Here is a 14,478-nt window from a genome sequence, read left to right on the forward strand (position 1 = left end):
TGGGCTGATGTTTGGTCCACCCTTTCTCTGGCTTGTGTCTCCATCATCATTACACTCTTGTCAGTGTAATAGTATCGTCGTCTGCGTACCAGGACTTGGTTACTCAGCTGTCCCTTCTCCTTCAAGCTACATTTTTGTCAAGCTGCAACAAGTTGGAATACATAATTATTAACGTTTAAGGATTTTGATGTATGAAATATGTAACAAAAGCAAAAAATGTATAGACATTCTATTAAGAAATTACCTTTTTGTTGTTTGTATACTGACCTTTCAACCCTATTGCATTTATAATTGATCATACCTTTGGTCTACTGTTAACAGGCTACTGTAGAAAACTTTAAACAAAGTCAAACAAAAAAAGAGAAAAATATATAAATGCTTAAAGGAATAGTCTACTCATTTTCAATATTAAAATATGTTATTACCTTAACTAAGAACTGTTGAATCATCCCTCTGTCATCTGTGTGTGTGCACGTAAGCACTGGAGCGCGCTGCGACGCTACGATAGCATTTAGCTTAGCCCCATTCATTCAATGGTACCATTTAGAGATAAAGTTAGAAGTGACCAAACACATCAACGTTTTTCCTATTTAAGATGAGTAGTTATACGAGCAAGTTTGGTGGTACAAAATAAAACATAGCGCTTTTCTAAGCGGATTTAAAAGAGTAACTATATTGTATGGCGTAATAGCACTTTTGGGAGTACTTCGACTCGGCGCAGTAACACCCTCCCTCTCCCATTATGAGAGTGAGAAGGGGAGCAGACTTTTCAGGCGAGTCGAAGTACTCCCAAAAGTGCTATTACGCCATAAAATATAGTTACTCTTTTAAATCCGCTTAGAAAAGCGCTGTGTTTTATTTTGTACCACCAAACTTGCTCGTATAACTACTCGTCTTAAATAGGAAAAACGTTGATGTGTTTGGTCACTTCTAACTTTATCTCTAAATGGTACCATTGAATGAATGGGGCTAAGCTAAATGCTATCGTAGCGTCGCAGCGCGCTCCAGTGCTTACGTGCACACACACAGATGATAGAGGGATGATTCAACAGTTCTTAGTTAAGGTAATAACATATTTTAATATTGAAAATGAGTAGACTATTCCTTTAATGCGTCTCATCTTAAATACACTGTTGTTGTTTTTTTCGTTGAATTTGGATGTTTTGATGATTTAAGGAAAATTTACGTTGCATATATATATATATATATATATATATATATATATATATATATATATATAGATGTTTTAAATCAGAGTTTGTTAATTATGTTGTGGTTTCCCTTTTTCAGATGCAACAATCTTAGGTTTTGATTTCAAAGATGGACTTTATTGTCAGCAAAATAAAGCCGTGAGGAGATCTTGCAAGATCCACTAAAGTTTTACTGTACCCCAAGTGGTATATATAAGCTGGCCTCCCCACCCCATGTACTCCATATATGGTCTAATATTCAGTAACATATGGTTTGTATCATATGGAAAACATATGGCATTGCCATGTATAAGAACATACTGCAATGCATGCTGGTAAATTTCATACACACAATGGTGAACTATGGTTATATTCATATAGAAAACATAATGGTAAACACACACTAGTAAACTATGGTTATATTCATATAGAAAAACATAATGGTAAAGTAAAATTATACTTAATTCCTTTATATTCGGATTAAAACAAACTTCATCATAATCCCCGCTCTGAGGCTTACCTAGCCTCACTTTCCTGTTTATTTATTTTAATCCGGAGTGCCGTTTCATAATTCAGTTTCTCAGTTATCACTATATATCGTGGTTAAAGGTGGAAAAGAGGATGTTTTCCCCGCCTGAGAATCCAACGACAGTTACTGAGTTTTTTAAAAGAGCGCATGCGTAAGAACAGCCCCCCTCCCTCACAGAAAATTTCTAGGTAACGCCTCCCAAAACTCGTGCACGAGTATTGGAACACGAGTGTGTTTTTACAACCGGCATATGCTGTGTCGCGTCAGTGGATTCATGTCGTACTCACCGCAGGTAACTCAAAATCTGCAGTTGTTAGTCCTTACAAAAACATATGAAAAATCAAAAATATGTGGCAAATACAGTCAAAACATTTCCGGAATTTTAAGTCGAAATTTCGGATATGTTTGCATTTAGGCACGAACTGTATCAATAAAGCTTAGCTATCGTAAAGCATCACAGCTGCTAACTTAGCATAATTATGTTTCAATTTTCTGTAAATTCGCAAACTCCGTTATAATTTACTGTGTATTAGAGCACTGAAGATGCTGACCCTGAATATGAGCCACAACCCTATAGCGAAAGACGCCTGGTCAGAGCCAGGGGAGTGAGTGGAGCCAGGGGAGTGAGTGGAGCCAGGGGAGTGAGAGGAGCAGGGGGCATAAGACGGCCCACTCGAAGCAGAGGCCGACTGGCTGACCTGTCACAGGAGGACATAGAAGGGTACAACATCTTCAAGCACAGAGGCTTGCAAGTGAACGGGTGTGTATACATTGATCTCTATGACTTATTATAATATTTTCTCTATTATTAGAACCACTACTTCTTCATTGCATCTAACACCAAAAAAGTACACTTGGGTTGCTCTTGAAATACATTTGTTATTGTATTTGTGTACTCCCATTTGTTATTGTTATAATACATTTGTTATTGTATTTGTGTACTCCCATTTGTTATTGTTATAATACATTTGTTATTGTATTTGTGTACTTCCAAATAAAGACTTTGACACTATTTCCTAGGACATTATATACACAAAGCAATTGTAAAGACCAAGTACTGACACCTTTTTTGGTAACTGAATAACATTTGCACATTAGAATGCTAACTGTAACTATGATTTTGACAGGCTAGGATACAGAGGCTGGACATAAATCAGTGCCATCAGCTGCTAGAGCGCTGTCTCACCCGTGAACCCAGTCTCATTTTCGATTTACTGGAACATACCCCTGACCCCCCAACCTGACCAACCTCTAGCTATGCCCAGTCATCCAGAGTTACCAAGCTGGTGTGTCTGCATGAACTGCAGGGAGATGCCCACACTTTTGGAAAGAAAATGCTGTGGTCAACAACAACAACAACACTGCATATCAAATGTACCACAAATGGATTTATACATCATTCAGGAAGGGGTCCTGCGTCTTGCAAGACGAATCTGGAATGATGTACGAGCAGAGGAAGACGCACAAGAAGTTGGTGAAAGCCATAGACAGTTCCGGTACGCAGCTTACAGACAATTTGTTGTGTGGCAATATGGTGTCCTCGGACCAGGCCATAGAATTGTTTTACCAAGCTGCTGTGTGTGGAGAATACGGGATAGATTTCCAGACCCTAATGGAAATTACGTTGGTTTCATCCCTACCAGATTGTAATTTATAGTTGTTGTTTTTTTCTAATGTGTATGTGTAATGAGTATTTTGAGAACGTTCTGTAGTATTGTTAGCAAAGTAGCAGACTGTGATAAGCACAACATGTTCAATGTAGGTAGATTTATGTACACCTAAGTAGAATAAAAGACATTTGTTTATAATATTGCAATGTCCCATTTTAATGATCAAATTAACATATTTACATATTTTATACATTTTTAACACAACTCCATTGAAAACAAAAGAAAGGGTGAAGGGCTGAGCCTTGGCACAGGTCTACTGGGATGATTGGCCTTTAAAAAAAAGAAAAGAAATGCAAATTATGTATTGTTCAGTAGTTATTCAAATACAATATACACACAAAGCACATTACTAAAATTATAGACAATGTTATTTTATACCAGGTACATCATACAGCGTAACGTAAGCATGTTTTTGGTGAATTATTTGTGAACAAAAAAAAAGTGTTTTGAGGTATTTCCATCACACATTTCACAGCATTTTGGGTACATAAAACTCACCTAGCCCTCTGCTCACTTGCTGTTGCATAAGCTCCTGTATTGATGGTGCTGTGCCACCCAAGAGAAGCCCAAGCCTACATGGATCGTCAGGTCTGTAAGGATGGCTCTCTGCCATCCCTCGAGGTGCCAACAGTCTTGAACGCAAAATAACACCCTGTAGATCTTGGATGTAGCTGTAGTCCTTATTGACCTTTAGCACATACATTCTCCAAGTCTTTGATCTTTTGTTGTAAAGTCTTGTACACCTTTTAGGACAAAAACATATTTTTAGGTCACTACACCTAGTGTAAAACAACTGAAAGCAAATAAGTCTAAGTGTTTTTCTCATAACAGTGTATATTACATCTTCATCCCTTGCACAAACACTGTCATATTCATGCAAGTAGCAGTTAAAAAAAATTACTGTAATGTGCCATCTGCACGTGTCTTTTTGGGTCTGTTGAGATGGTGATTGTAGTCTAGGCCTGCCAACAATGTTCGTGCTTCATAAACCGGTGGGGAGAAGCTGAAGCGCTTACTAGCATACATAAGTATGTGATTGTGAAATGACTCCAGTTCGGAGGTCGATCTATGGAAAAAAATATAGTTTCTAATGCAATATACATAAAGAAAATTTAAATTTGAGTGTCAATGTGAAGTTGCATCATTACTGTTTTATAAAAATGTGTACCTGAAAGCCAGATACTGATGCCAGCGTGCATCCAGAACAATTTGGCGCAGTTTCTGATGTGCGACAGAGCCCTTAGGGATCCATGCTTTATTCCTGTCGGCCTCCAAAGGACCATGACTGCAAGCACCAAGGAACCACTGATGCACACCTGTCACATGTTGTAGAAGTCCAGTCCATAGGTCCTTTTTAAGTTTAACGTAACAAATATTAATTATTTCCATTACACCATATTAAGTACTTTAAAGTTTAAAGTAATAAAATGAATTACCATAAACTTCTCATATGAATCAGCTTCCTTGCAACAGTACCAGAAGTGGTTGCTGATGTCCTTGTTCCAACTCAGAAGTAAGGCACAATCCTTTTGCTGTCCTGCCTAAAAATACACATAAAATACATAATATTAACAATATTTGTGGGGGAAAATGCATCCATGCATCAGTACCAAAACAACATACCGCCACAATCCGTTTGCTTAGGTTCTTAGCCCCATGCCAGATGTCCAGAGTGTGTTTAATACCACAGTCTTTATATTTTCCTTTTCCTGTACAAAAGTATTCCACAGTAATTGTTTAGTGTTTTATTACTGAACTGCTGTATTTTGTCAGTAGAAATATTTATCATTCGTACTTACGAAACAGGGCTGATATTTGTGAACTCGCATCAGTGCAGACTTCAGTCACATTATTTAACTCTGTAGCGACACTGTCCAAGGTTTGAATGAAAGCCGCCTTCTCCATAATGACAGAGTTGAGTTGAGTTTGACGCTTATCAATGTTGACAATGGAGACTATTCTTTTTGAGTCATTTTCCATTGTGGTATATGTGCAGTATTGAGCACAAAATCCTGGGCTGTCCATCCGAGCGTCCCCTTAGAATGTCACATAAAGATAAGTCATCAATATAAAGATATTTACATGTAACAAACTTCAAGTACTAGTTTACAGTCACATTTCAAAGCAAAAGATTCATCACCTGACATGGATAAATAGACAAGCAGCACAACAGAATCCTTTGTTTTCAGCTGGCTGATGACTTTATCCCTCTCCTGATTCCAAAATTCTCGTATGTTGTCAACACAGAACCCGGCTTTCTGAATGGAGAATGTTGGTGGATCAGTAATCCCGATCTTCTTGATTTTGGTGGGACGCGGTGTTTTCTTGAAGTTATTCCCTGAGAGTAGGAGATTGACACCCAACATAAAGTCCCCGACCAGCATTCCAAATTTGAAGTAGCGCTGGGAACTCCACTTCCACACAATGCGACCCTTTGGACAGATCTAAATAAAGGCGGATGTGGCTAAATACTTTTTTTTTAAATGTAAAAGTCTAATAATAAGACACCTTGTTAATAATTTTTCGACTCTGAAAATATTGGATAATGTGTACATACTAACCCATTCAAAAATGACTCCGGTGCCTCTGGATTTTAAAGAGACTTCAAAGGGTTTAGCAGCATTGCATTGTGTGCCTGATGTGGGTTCTTTAAATGAGCATCTTTCAATGGGCAGTACAAGGTAGTCCAGAAGCTGTTTCAAGACGTCATGGTACACAATTGAAGCAGGTTGTCCTATGTCATCATCCTATGTAAGGGCCATAGCTGCTTTTTGAGGAATAGCTGCATCTTGTCTTTCAACATCAGGGTCATCATGCACAGACTCCTCCATACTGATAACTGGATAGTTTTGTAAACGAATGCCAGTTTTCAGCGCACCACCAGTACTGTTATGACAAGAAAACAGTCATTTGAAAAAATATATTTGTTTTAAATGATCCCACTACAGACGTTTTTGAAGCAGCAAAGGAATTATTCACTCAGGGTTAAATTCACCTACCGCACACGGATGGGAGTAACATAGTCCTGATCCTGGCTATCATCCGAGTCTGAATCAAATTCCTTTGTTTCATCTTCCTCTGAGGAAGACAATGACTGGTTTTCCATATCAGTTGTCCAGGTCTTATCATCCCAGTCAATCCTTTTGAGGAAAAACATTTTTAATATCATTGCTAATGGTATTTAAAAATAAATAATTTCTCTGAAAAAGGTCTGTTATAAGAATAATACTTACGTTGAATTGTGAAGGCTATTAAAAGCATCTACATCAGTGTCATCCAGATGTACGTCTGTTTCACACCTAACAAATACAATATATGTACTCACACTGCTATATAATATAATCACAACATACATTTCTTGAACAATAGTTACCTTGGTTCAACCTGCTGAGCTGAAGCTTTAGCTTCACTACCACTGCTGCTGCTGCTGCCCAACTTCTCAATTCCTCCCATAGAGAAATCAGCATCTCTATAATATTAACATAAACTAAGTTTACAATGTTTGACGCGATTAATTTATATATTGTAACGTCATATTAAAGTAGCAAAAAAAAGAAACCAATGTGTATAATAAAGTTACTCACCGATCTGCGAGTGACTCCGGCAAAATAGTGGACACAGCTGGAGGCTGGGGTCTCACCCAATGGTGTGTAAGCGGAGTTGAAGTAACAGTATCATAACTACAACGACATAAAGTTAACGTTACTGTAAGTCTGAGATTTTTGGGTGTGTGTGAATGATATGATAATAAACACATGAGACGTCGCGTTAGTTCAGTCGACGCTACCCCCATCTTGCATGTACCAGACTGGTCACTGCCTTACAACTATAGTTACAAAAACAACGTCTATATACCGGAATAACAGTACAACAATATTTATTCCACAAAGAAAGAATAATCACTGTTAACGTTACCTGTCGAGAAGAATATTTGCAAACTGCGCGTCTGTCTTGACACCTCTCTGTTCCTTTATTGCTCTCCATCGTTGAAAAGTTTCTCCAAGAACAATTCTGGTTTTATTACGTTCTTCTGTCATTTTTCTCCTCTTCTCAGCGAGTTCAAAAAAACTTTTTTTGCGTCCTCCGTCGGGTTTTTTCTCTTCCATTGTGCAAATTCGAGGAGGAAAGAAGCCGCGACAATGAAAACAAACGACGAAGTTTCATGCGCATGCGCCATCTGTGGAAAGTTACTGGAACGCGCACGTCTGTCACAAGGTACGTAATGGCAGTGATTGACAAGCCAGAGGGCCAATCGTTCATGCGATGACCGCATCAGCGATTGGCTGATGTTTTTAAAGGGGGGGTTTAATGGTATTTCAAGCATTCTGACTTATTAACACAGTTATAGAGTTGTTTCCTCATGCTAAACGTAGGCAAAGTGTCAAAAATGCAGTTGGGCGTGTTTCAGAGTATTTCTGTGCCGAATGCACTTCGCCAGGGTTCGTACAAGTTTTGGCTAATTTTTTTCGATTACGGTTCTAACTGACGTTTCAGGGGTTTTCGATACGTATCACTTCTTTATATGGGCTTCCGCCGGAAAACTTCCCCCGGAAAACCCCGTCCAGCCGTCAGTCAGCGGGAGACGCTAGAGCTTGCTAACAGCTTATCACGCCACTCAGCTTTGTTTAATTTCAAAAGTCAACAATGGCACAACAAGAAGTGTGTTTTTGGATGTAAGGAGAACACATCCAGCCTCATGGAAACAATGGATATAGTTTATTTTCCGGATTAGCAGCGGAGTTTTGCGTGTGTGTTTGATGCGGTGGATTTTCAGAACCGGGTCATGACGAGTTACACGTGGTAAGTAAGACTTCTGTCTTATGTTGGAAATAGGCGCGTGTATATTATATAAATGACACGAACATGTAGTGAATCATACGTTATAAGTGTTGTATAGTGTTGCATGACTCGTACTCGCTCCTCCCGTGTTATAACTCCTCCTTCTTCATTTTTTCGTACGTTATCGGAAAGATTCGTTAAAGCTAATATTTCTTTTATAAATCTGATTAAACTAAAGACTCTTCAGAGATATAAAGGATGTCATACTACTCTATAGGTACTCCAGATTGATATCAGAAATGCAGAAACAGCGTGTGTTACGTGAGCTTTAAGGCCCTATCTTGTGCACAGATGACGTATATGAATATTATTACTTTCAGTGCACCTAATAAATAGTCTTTTATCAATTAGTAAAGACAGTTTCAAGTAATATTGCAAAAATTTATAAAACAAACATCCTCTTTTCCACCTTTAAAGAAAACCACTATACATTACCAATTACTAAATTATGCCACTGCACTTCGAACTATGGACAATAAGAGCAAACATCTTTCCATTCATATTTTGTCTTTGAATGTAAAAGTAAAAGAACTTAAGTCCTACATAAACAGTTTCTGTGCAATTGGTTCTGCACTTGTCTGCGGCTGTTGTAGTTATATTGAACATATGTGGTAAAATTGGGTAAATACATGGTACAAAATACATTATAATCATACCGTATATATAAATGTTGGCAAATGAAAAGCAATACTATAGTAAGTAATTAAAACAAAAATAAAGTATGCATAGAGAACAAATAAATGTAAAGTAAAATCAAACCAAGTAAGTAGAAATAAACAAAATTAAGTAAAGCATGCATAATATTTATAAAGTAAATATAAAGTTAAATCAAAAAATAAGTAACCAGAACTAATCAACAAAACTAAGTATGTATGATAACCATAAAGTAAAATGTAAATTTAAATCAAACCAAATAAAATAAGTAAATTGAAATAATTGATACTACAATCTAAGTTATGTATGCATGATAAACACGAGAGACATGTAAAATTAAATTGAATAAAACAAGTGAATATAAAATTCCCCAATATAAACTAAAGCTAAGCATACATATAAAACGCAATATAAACTAAAGCTAAGCATACATCTAAAACCCAAAACATAAAGTAAACTCAAATCAATTAAACAAAAGTACTACCTAATAATACATTTTAAGTAAGATTCGTGTAATACGTTTTGATTATACTTAACCTACATGCGCTTGAGCTTGGCTTTTATTCCTCGTTTTCATCCTCCTCAGAGGTGCTTGAATATTCATTTACTAACTGTAGGTTCATTACTGTTCTGTAAAGTAAGTCCTGGTAATGCACGGACTGATCATTTTGTGCCTTTAGTTTTTTATCATCCTGGTAAGTTGTCATTTCCATTTGTTTAACAGTAGCTTTGATAACGAGGGATTTTAATAACGGTATGACACAACAAAATAATAGTCCTCCGATGCCGATCGCTACTCCTACAAATATTCCTAATTTTGCTAACCAAGCTCCCCATGCTCCTAGTTTTAAATCGAACCAATCCCACATTTTCTCATCCCTTCCGGCATTAGTTGCCATTTCAATCTGTAACTCTTTGAGTTTGGTCATGGCTTTTGTAAACGTACCTTCTGGTGCTGTATTATTAGGTATGAAAGTACAGCAGTAATTAGAAAATAAAATACACACTCCTCCTTTATCCGCTAATATCCAATTAAGCGCGGGTCTATTTTGGCATGTCATTTTACTGGTTGCATCTAGTTGCTCTCCAAGTGAAGTTAAAGCTTCATTGGTGTGGTTAATGAATCTCTGCTGGTTATAGTATATATAATTGATCCATTCTGTATTTTTATTTTGTGAAATCCAAATGAATATTGACTCAAAACCTGCTTTAACTTCATCTCGGGCCTTAAATTGATTTGGTATACCTCTGGGTTGACCTATTGCGTCTATGTATACTGTAGGATCTGATTCGTAACCTCTCTTAACTCTACGGTTACTTGTGTCCTTTGGTTCTGACTTGTAATCGAAATCCCATTCCATTATATGAATCTCCTGTATTAGTCGTACTCTTGTACATTTTCCTTTCCATCCTAAAGGCAAAGAAGGTTAAAGTTTTCTATGTCCGCAAACCCAGAAAAAATCTGCTATTGCTTGTGTTTGATCAGTAAAGGTGTCTACATCGGGGAATGCTGTACTTTGATTTTCACAGGTTTTTTCTGGAATTATTATCTTCCCATTTCTTATTCCTGATGACCTCATAGGTGGGAGATCTAAGGTATCGCTGACGTGTCGAATTTTTGTCTTATCTAAAGTCCAAATTACTTTGCATTTTCCTTTAAATTTACCCATATTAATATTCCCTGTGGTTTTTACAAAGCACTCATATTCCTTACTATAATCTATGATGTACCATTGTGGGATTTCTATTTGATCATTTTGTATTTGCATAATTTTTGATACACCGATACCTCGACATCTAGCTGCTAATGATCGTATGTGTCGATACATAAGTCTTTCTTTGCTATTACTTAGTGAACCCAAACATTCTGCTGGACAAATAGGTTTGTACAGTTTCACATTACAATGGAGTCTATTAATCTCAGCACATTTTTCAAAATCAAATGGATTTGGCACTATTATTACTTGACTTGCAGGTGATTTAGCACAAAACAAACAGTTTTTTTCTTGTAAATCTGTTGCTGTAAAAGTTACCCATTCATACCATTGATTACTTTTCGCTGTTTCCCATAAAATGTCTAGTTGGGTATCTTCTCCGTACATACTGTAATCGTCCTCAATATTTCTACGTTGTTTTCCTCTCCATGTTAGTTCAGTTGTATTTGAGATTGTATTGTTCCTCAGTCCTTTTGAGGGTTCAACAATCAATGGCAAGTATGTATGGTTAGGCGTTTGTGTTAACGGTAGTACCGTTAAAGACTTAAGGGATGTGTTCGTCAAAGTCTCTGTGTTTGTATATGGCGTTGACATACGGGATGTGTGATTCAAAGTCTGTGTGGGTGCAAACGCTGTAGACGTAAGGGATGTAGAGTTCAAAGTTTGTGTGGTTGCAAACGTAGTTGTTGTAAAGGAGGTATGGTTCAGAGTCTGTGTGGTTGCAAATGTAGTTGATGTAAAGGAGGTATGGTTCAGAGTCTGTGCGGTTGCACGCTCCGTTGCTTTTAAAGTTGTAAGATTAAAAGGCTGTGTGGTTGAAAGTGAAGTTGATGACAGGGAAGTGTGGTTCAGCATTGGAGTTACAGGTGTTGAAGTCAATGGCAGGGTGGTGTGATTCCGGGCCTGCATAACTGGAGGCGGAGTCGTGGTGTTGTTTAAAGCATGAACTGGCCACAAGCATATGATGATCAGGCATGTCGTCAGATGTGTTCTGTCCATGGTCATTTCCTGATGCCGCATCTTGTGCCTCATTGCTTTTAGCAGAAGTTTCTTGGCTGGTTGTTCCAAGGCTGTCCTCTCCAGTCACTGTTTTTTCTTTATGAGCTTTAGTGCAGTGGTTTAAGTGGTACCACGTGTTGCTGCCTTCCACTCGGACTGCTGTTGGGGTAGAGGCCACCACTTTATATGGTCCTTCCCTTCTGGCTTCGTTCCATTTCCTCCTGAAAACCCTCAGATAGACTTGGTCCCCTGGGACAATTGGACATGTGGTCTCCGTCTCCTCACAAGGCTGCTTTCTCCTTTCCTGCACAAAAATAGCTTTATGGATAGCAGTTAGCTTTTTCATGTATGACCTTAATTCCATTTGCAATTGCTCTAATGGAGGCCCAGAATATGGACCTCTGCAGTGTGGAGCGGGCATAGGTCGACCTGTAAGCATTTCATGCGGTGTTAGATGTGTAGTTCTGTTAGTTTGCATGCGATAGCTCATTAGTGCAAGAGGTAAAGCATCAATCCAGTTAAGTTTAGTACTAGCACATATTTTGTTGAGTTTTGCCTTAATGATTCCATTGGCTTTTTCAACCATCCCTTGAGATTGTGGATGATAAACACATCCCAATCTTTGCTTTATTCTTAAATGTTGTAGTACTTGTTTTACTGTTTTTTGAATGAACGCTGATCCATTATCTGAACTTATTTCTGATGGTATTCCGAATCTAGGAATAACCTCTCTTGTCAGAAATTTGATTACTGTTCCGGCTCCTTCGTCAGCCGACGGTACAGCCTCCACCCAACGACTAAACCTACAAATAACAACAAGCAAATATTTCTTACCCTGCACTCTCTTAATCATATCCACATAATCCATAACCAAGTGTTTAAATGGTCCCTCTGGTACAGGAATATGACCTATTGCTGTTGTTATTCCTTTTCTGACATTGTACTTGGCACAAATTTCACATGTTGACAAAAACTCCTCTACTGTTGCATACAAATAGGGAGACCAATATCCTTGTTCTTTAATTTTTCTAATCACTTCTGCTCGAGCACAGTGGTCAAATCCATGCGCGTCTGTGATTAGAACATTTAACAGTGCTGTTGGTGCAACAATGTGACCTTCATGCGACCGCCAAATGTTTTGGGAGTCTTTTGTGGCCCCTCTTCTGTGCCACATAGATTGCTCATATGGTCCTGCCTGTTGTTGAATCCGAGCAATATCATCAATGGTTGGGTTGGGTTCAATAAGAACTTCTGGAGCTATTATTGCCACCTGACACCCGGAGGCCTTTTTAGCCTCTAAATCTGCTGCATTATTACCCTTGATGACATAACTATTTCCTTTTTTGTGAGCTTGACATTTGATAATGGCCAGTCTTTTTGGCAACATCATAGCTGAGATTAATTCAACTATCTGTTCAGCATGTTGAATAGGAGTGCCATCACTTCTTTTAAAACCTCTTTGTTTCCATACTGCCCCATAGTGGTGACAGACGCCATGGCTATAGGCTGAGTCTGTCAGAATGTTTGCTGTTTGCCCTTTTGCCAATTTGCATGCTGCTGTAAGAGCTTTTAATTCTGCCAATTGAGCTGAGCACGGCTGTGCGCAGTGTTGGGACAGTACAGACACAAAATCCTCTCCCTCTTTTTTCACTACTGCATAACCAGTGTGAATTCCTGAATGATCCCTGAAACTTGATCCATCCACAAAGTAAGTGACTTCTGCTTCAGTAATTGGGGTAGATTCGAGATCGGGTCGTAACCTGGTGAATGCTAACGAGTCAGCAACACATTCATGTGGCTCACCTTCATAAGCCAAAGGAATCAACTCTGCAGGATTCACCGTGTTACACCGTTTAATTGTTACATCTGGATGTGTCAGTAGTAACGAATATGCCAAAATACGGGCTTGTGTCAAAACAAATTTTCCCTGTTCAATTAACTCTGCAATTTTGTGATGGGTATATATGATAACTGGATACCCCATAGTTATTGAAGAGGCCTTTTCATATGTTTGAAATACTGCTGCCAGACCTTGCTGATAACAAGGTGGATATCCTTGTGCTACATTGTCTAGTTTAGTACTGTAGTATGCTATTGGTTGCTTTTTCCTACCACTGCAGGTTTCTTGCATTAATACTGCAGAAGCATATCCATCAGCTCTGTTGGCAACAAACAGGTGGAAGGGTTTAGTATAATCAGGTGTACTTAAAGCAGGTGCTTTTTGAAGCTCCTGTTTAATTGACTCAAAGGCTGCTAATGCATCTGTAGTCCACTTTAAGGGAGCACTAAGATTTTGTAGCCCAGCCTGTTTCATAATGTCTCTCAATGGTGCTGTTCTGATTGCATAATCTTCTATCCAATCAGCATTGAAACCTGTCATGCCCAAAAAAGTCATCATCTGTCCTACTTTTTGTGGCAATGGTGCTTTACTTATGCCTTCTAGGTGTGCTGGGGCTATGGCCTTTGTTCCATATGAGATTAACCTCCCTAAATATTCCACCTGTGGCTGGCAATATTGTAGTTTGGTTTTGGATACTTTATGACCTCCTTGAGCTAGTTTAGTCAGTACCGTTATTGAGTCTCTATGGCATTGTTCCAGTGATGTTGAACAAATCATCAAATCATCCATGTATTGCAGCAAAGTGCTGTCTATTATGAGATCTTCCAAATCAGCTTTGAGTACCTGATTAAATATTGTGGGTGATTCCTTAAAACCCTGTGGTAATTTTGCATATGAATATTGTTTACCCGCATACGTAAATGCAAACAAATATCTACTTTCCTCAGCAATTGGTACACTGAAAAAAGCAGAACATAGATCAATCACAGTGAAGTATTTGGCATCAGGGGGGACATTTGTTAGCAGAGTGTGTGGGTTTGGC

The 14,478-nt window shown here is 38.2% G+C and overlaps 2 protein-coding genes and 1 long non-coding RNA gene across 3 annotated transcripts in view; all 3 read right to left on the reverse strand.

Moving 5' to 3' along the window:
* Positions 1 to 11: 11 nt before the first annotated feature.
* The window catches only part of LOC141366044 (uncharacterized), a 30,841-nt gene continuing 16,374 nt past the window's right edge, over positions 12 to 14,478 (reverse strand). Inside the window, exons 2-3 of the long non-coding RNA XR_012370992.1 lie at positions 302 to 325; positions 12 to 142 (exon numbers count right to left, since the gene is read on the reverse strand). This is a non-coding gene — a long non-coding RNA (uncharacterized lncRNA). The remainder of the gene's footprint in view (positions 143 to 301; positions 326 to 14,478) is intronic.
* Positions 3,398 to 5,773, reverse strand: LOC129450355 (uncharacterized). The gene is made up of 8 exons (XM_073871670.1): positions 5,548 to 5,773; positions 5,189 to 5,425; positions 5,013 to 5,098; positions 4,826 to 4,930; positions 4,558 to 4,739; positions 4,291 to 4,455; positions 3,888 to 4,132; positions 3,398 to 3,659 (listed from the first exon to the last, which is right to left on the reverse strand). The coding sequence occupies exons 1-8, from the start codon at positions 5,771 to 5,773 to the stop codon at positions 3,643 to 3,645; spliced, it is 1,263 nt and encodes a 420-aa protein (XP_073727771.1). The 3' UTR covers positions 3,398 to 3,642.
* Positions 5,701 to 8,507, reverse strand: LOC141366209 (uncharacterized). Its single transcript, XM_073871693.1, has 7 exons — positions 7,305 to 8,507; positions 6,974 to 7,069; positions 6,763 to 6,858; positions 6,623 to 6,688; positions 6,389 to 6,529; positions 5,951 to 6,275; positions 5,701 to 5,833 (listed from the first exon to the last, which is right to left on the reverse strand). The coding sequence occupies exons 1-6, from the start codon at positions 7,493 to 7,495 to the stop codon at positions 6,137 to 6,139; spliced, it is 729 nt and encodes a 242-aa protein (XP_073727794.1). The 5' UTR covers positions 7,496 to 8,507; the 3' UTR covers positions 5,701 to 5,833; positions 5,951 to 6,136.

This window comes from Misgurnus anguillicaudatus, chromosome 9, assembly GCF_027580225.2.
Source record: "Misgurnus anguillicaudatus chromosome 9, ASM2758022v2, whole genome shotgun sequence".
Lineage (NCBI taxonomy): Eukaryota > Metazoa > Chordata > Actinopteri > Cypriniformes > Cobitidae > Misgurnus > Misgurnus anguillicaudatus.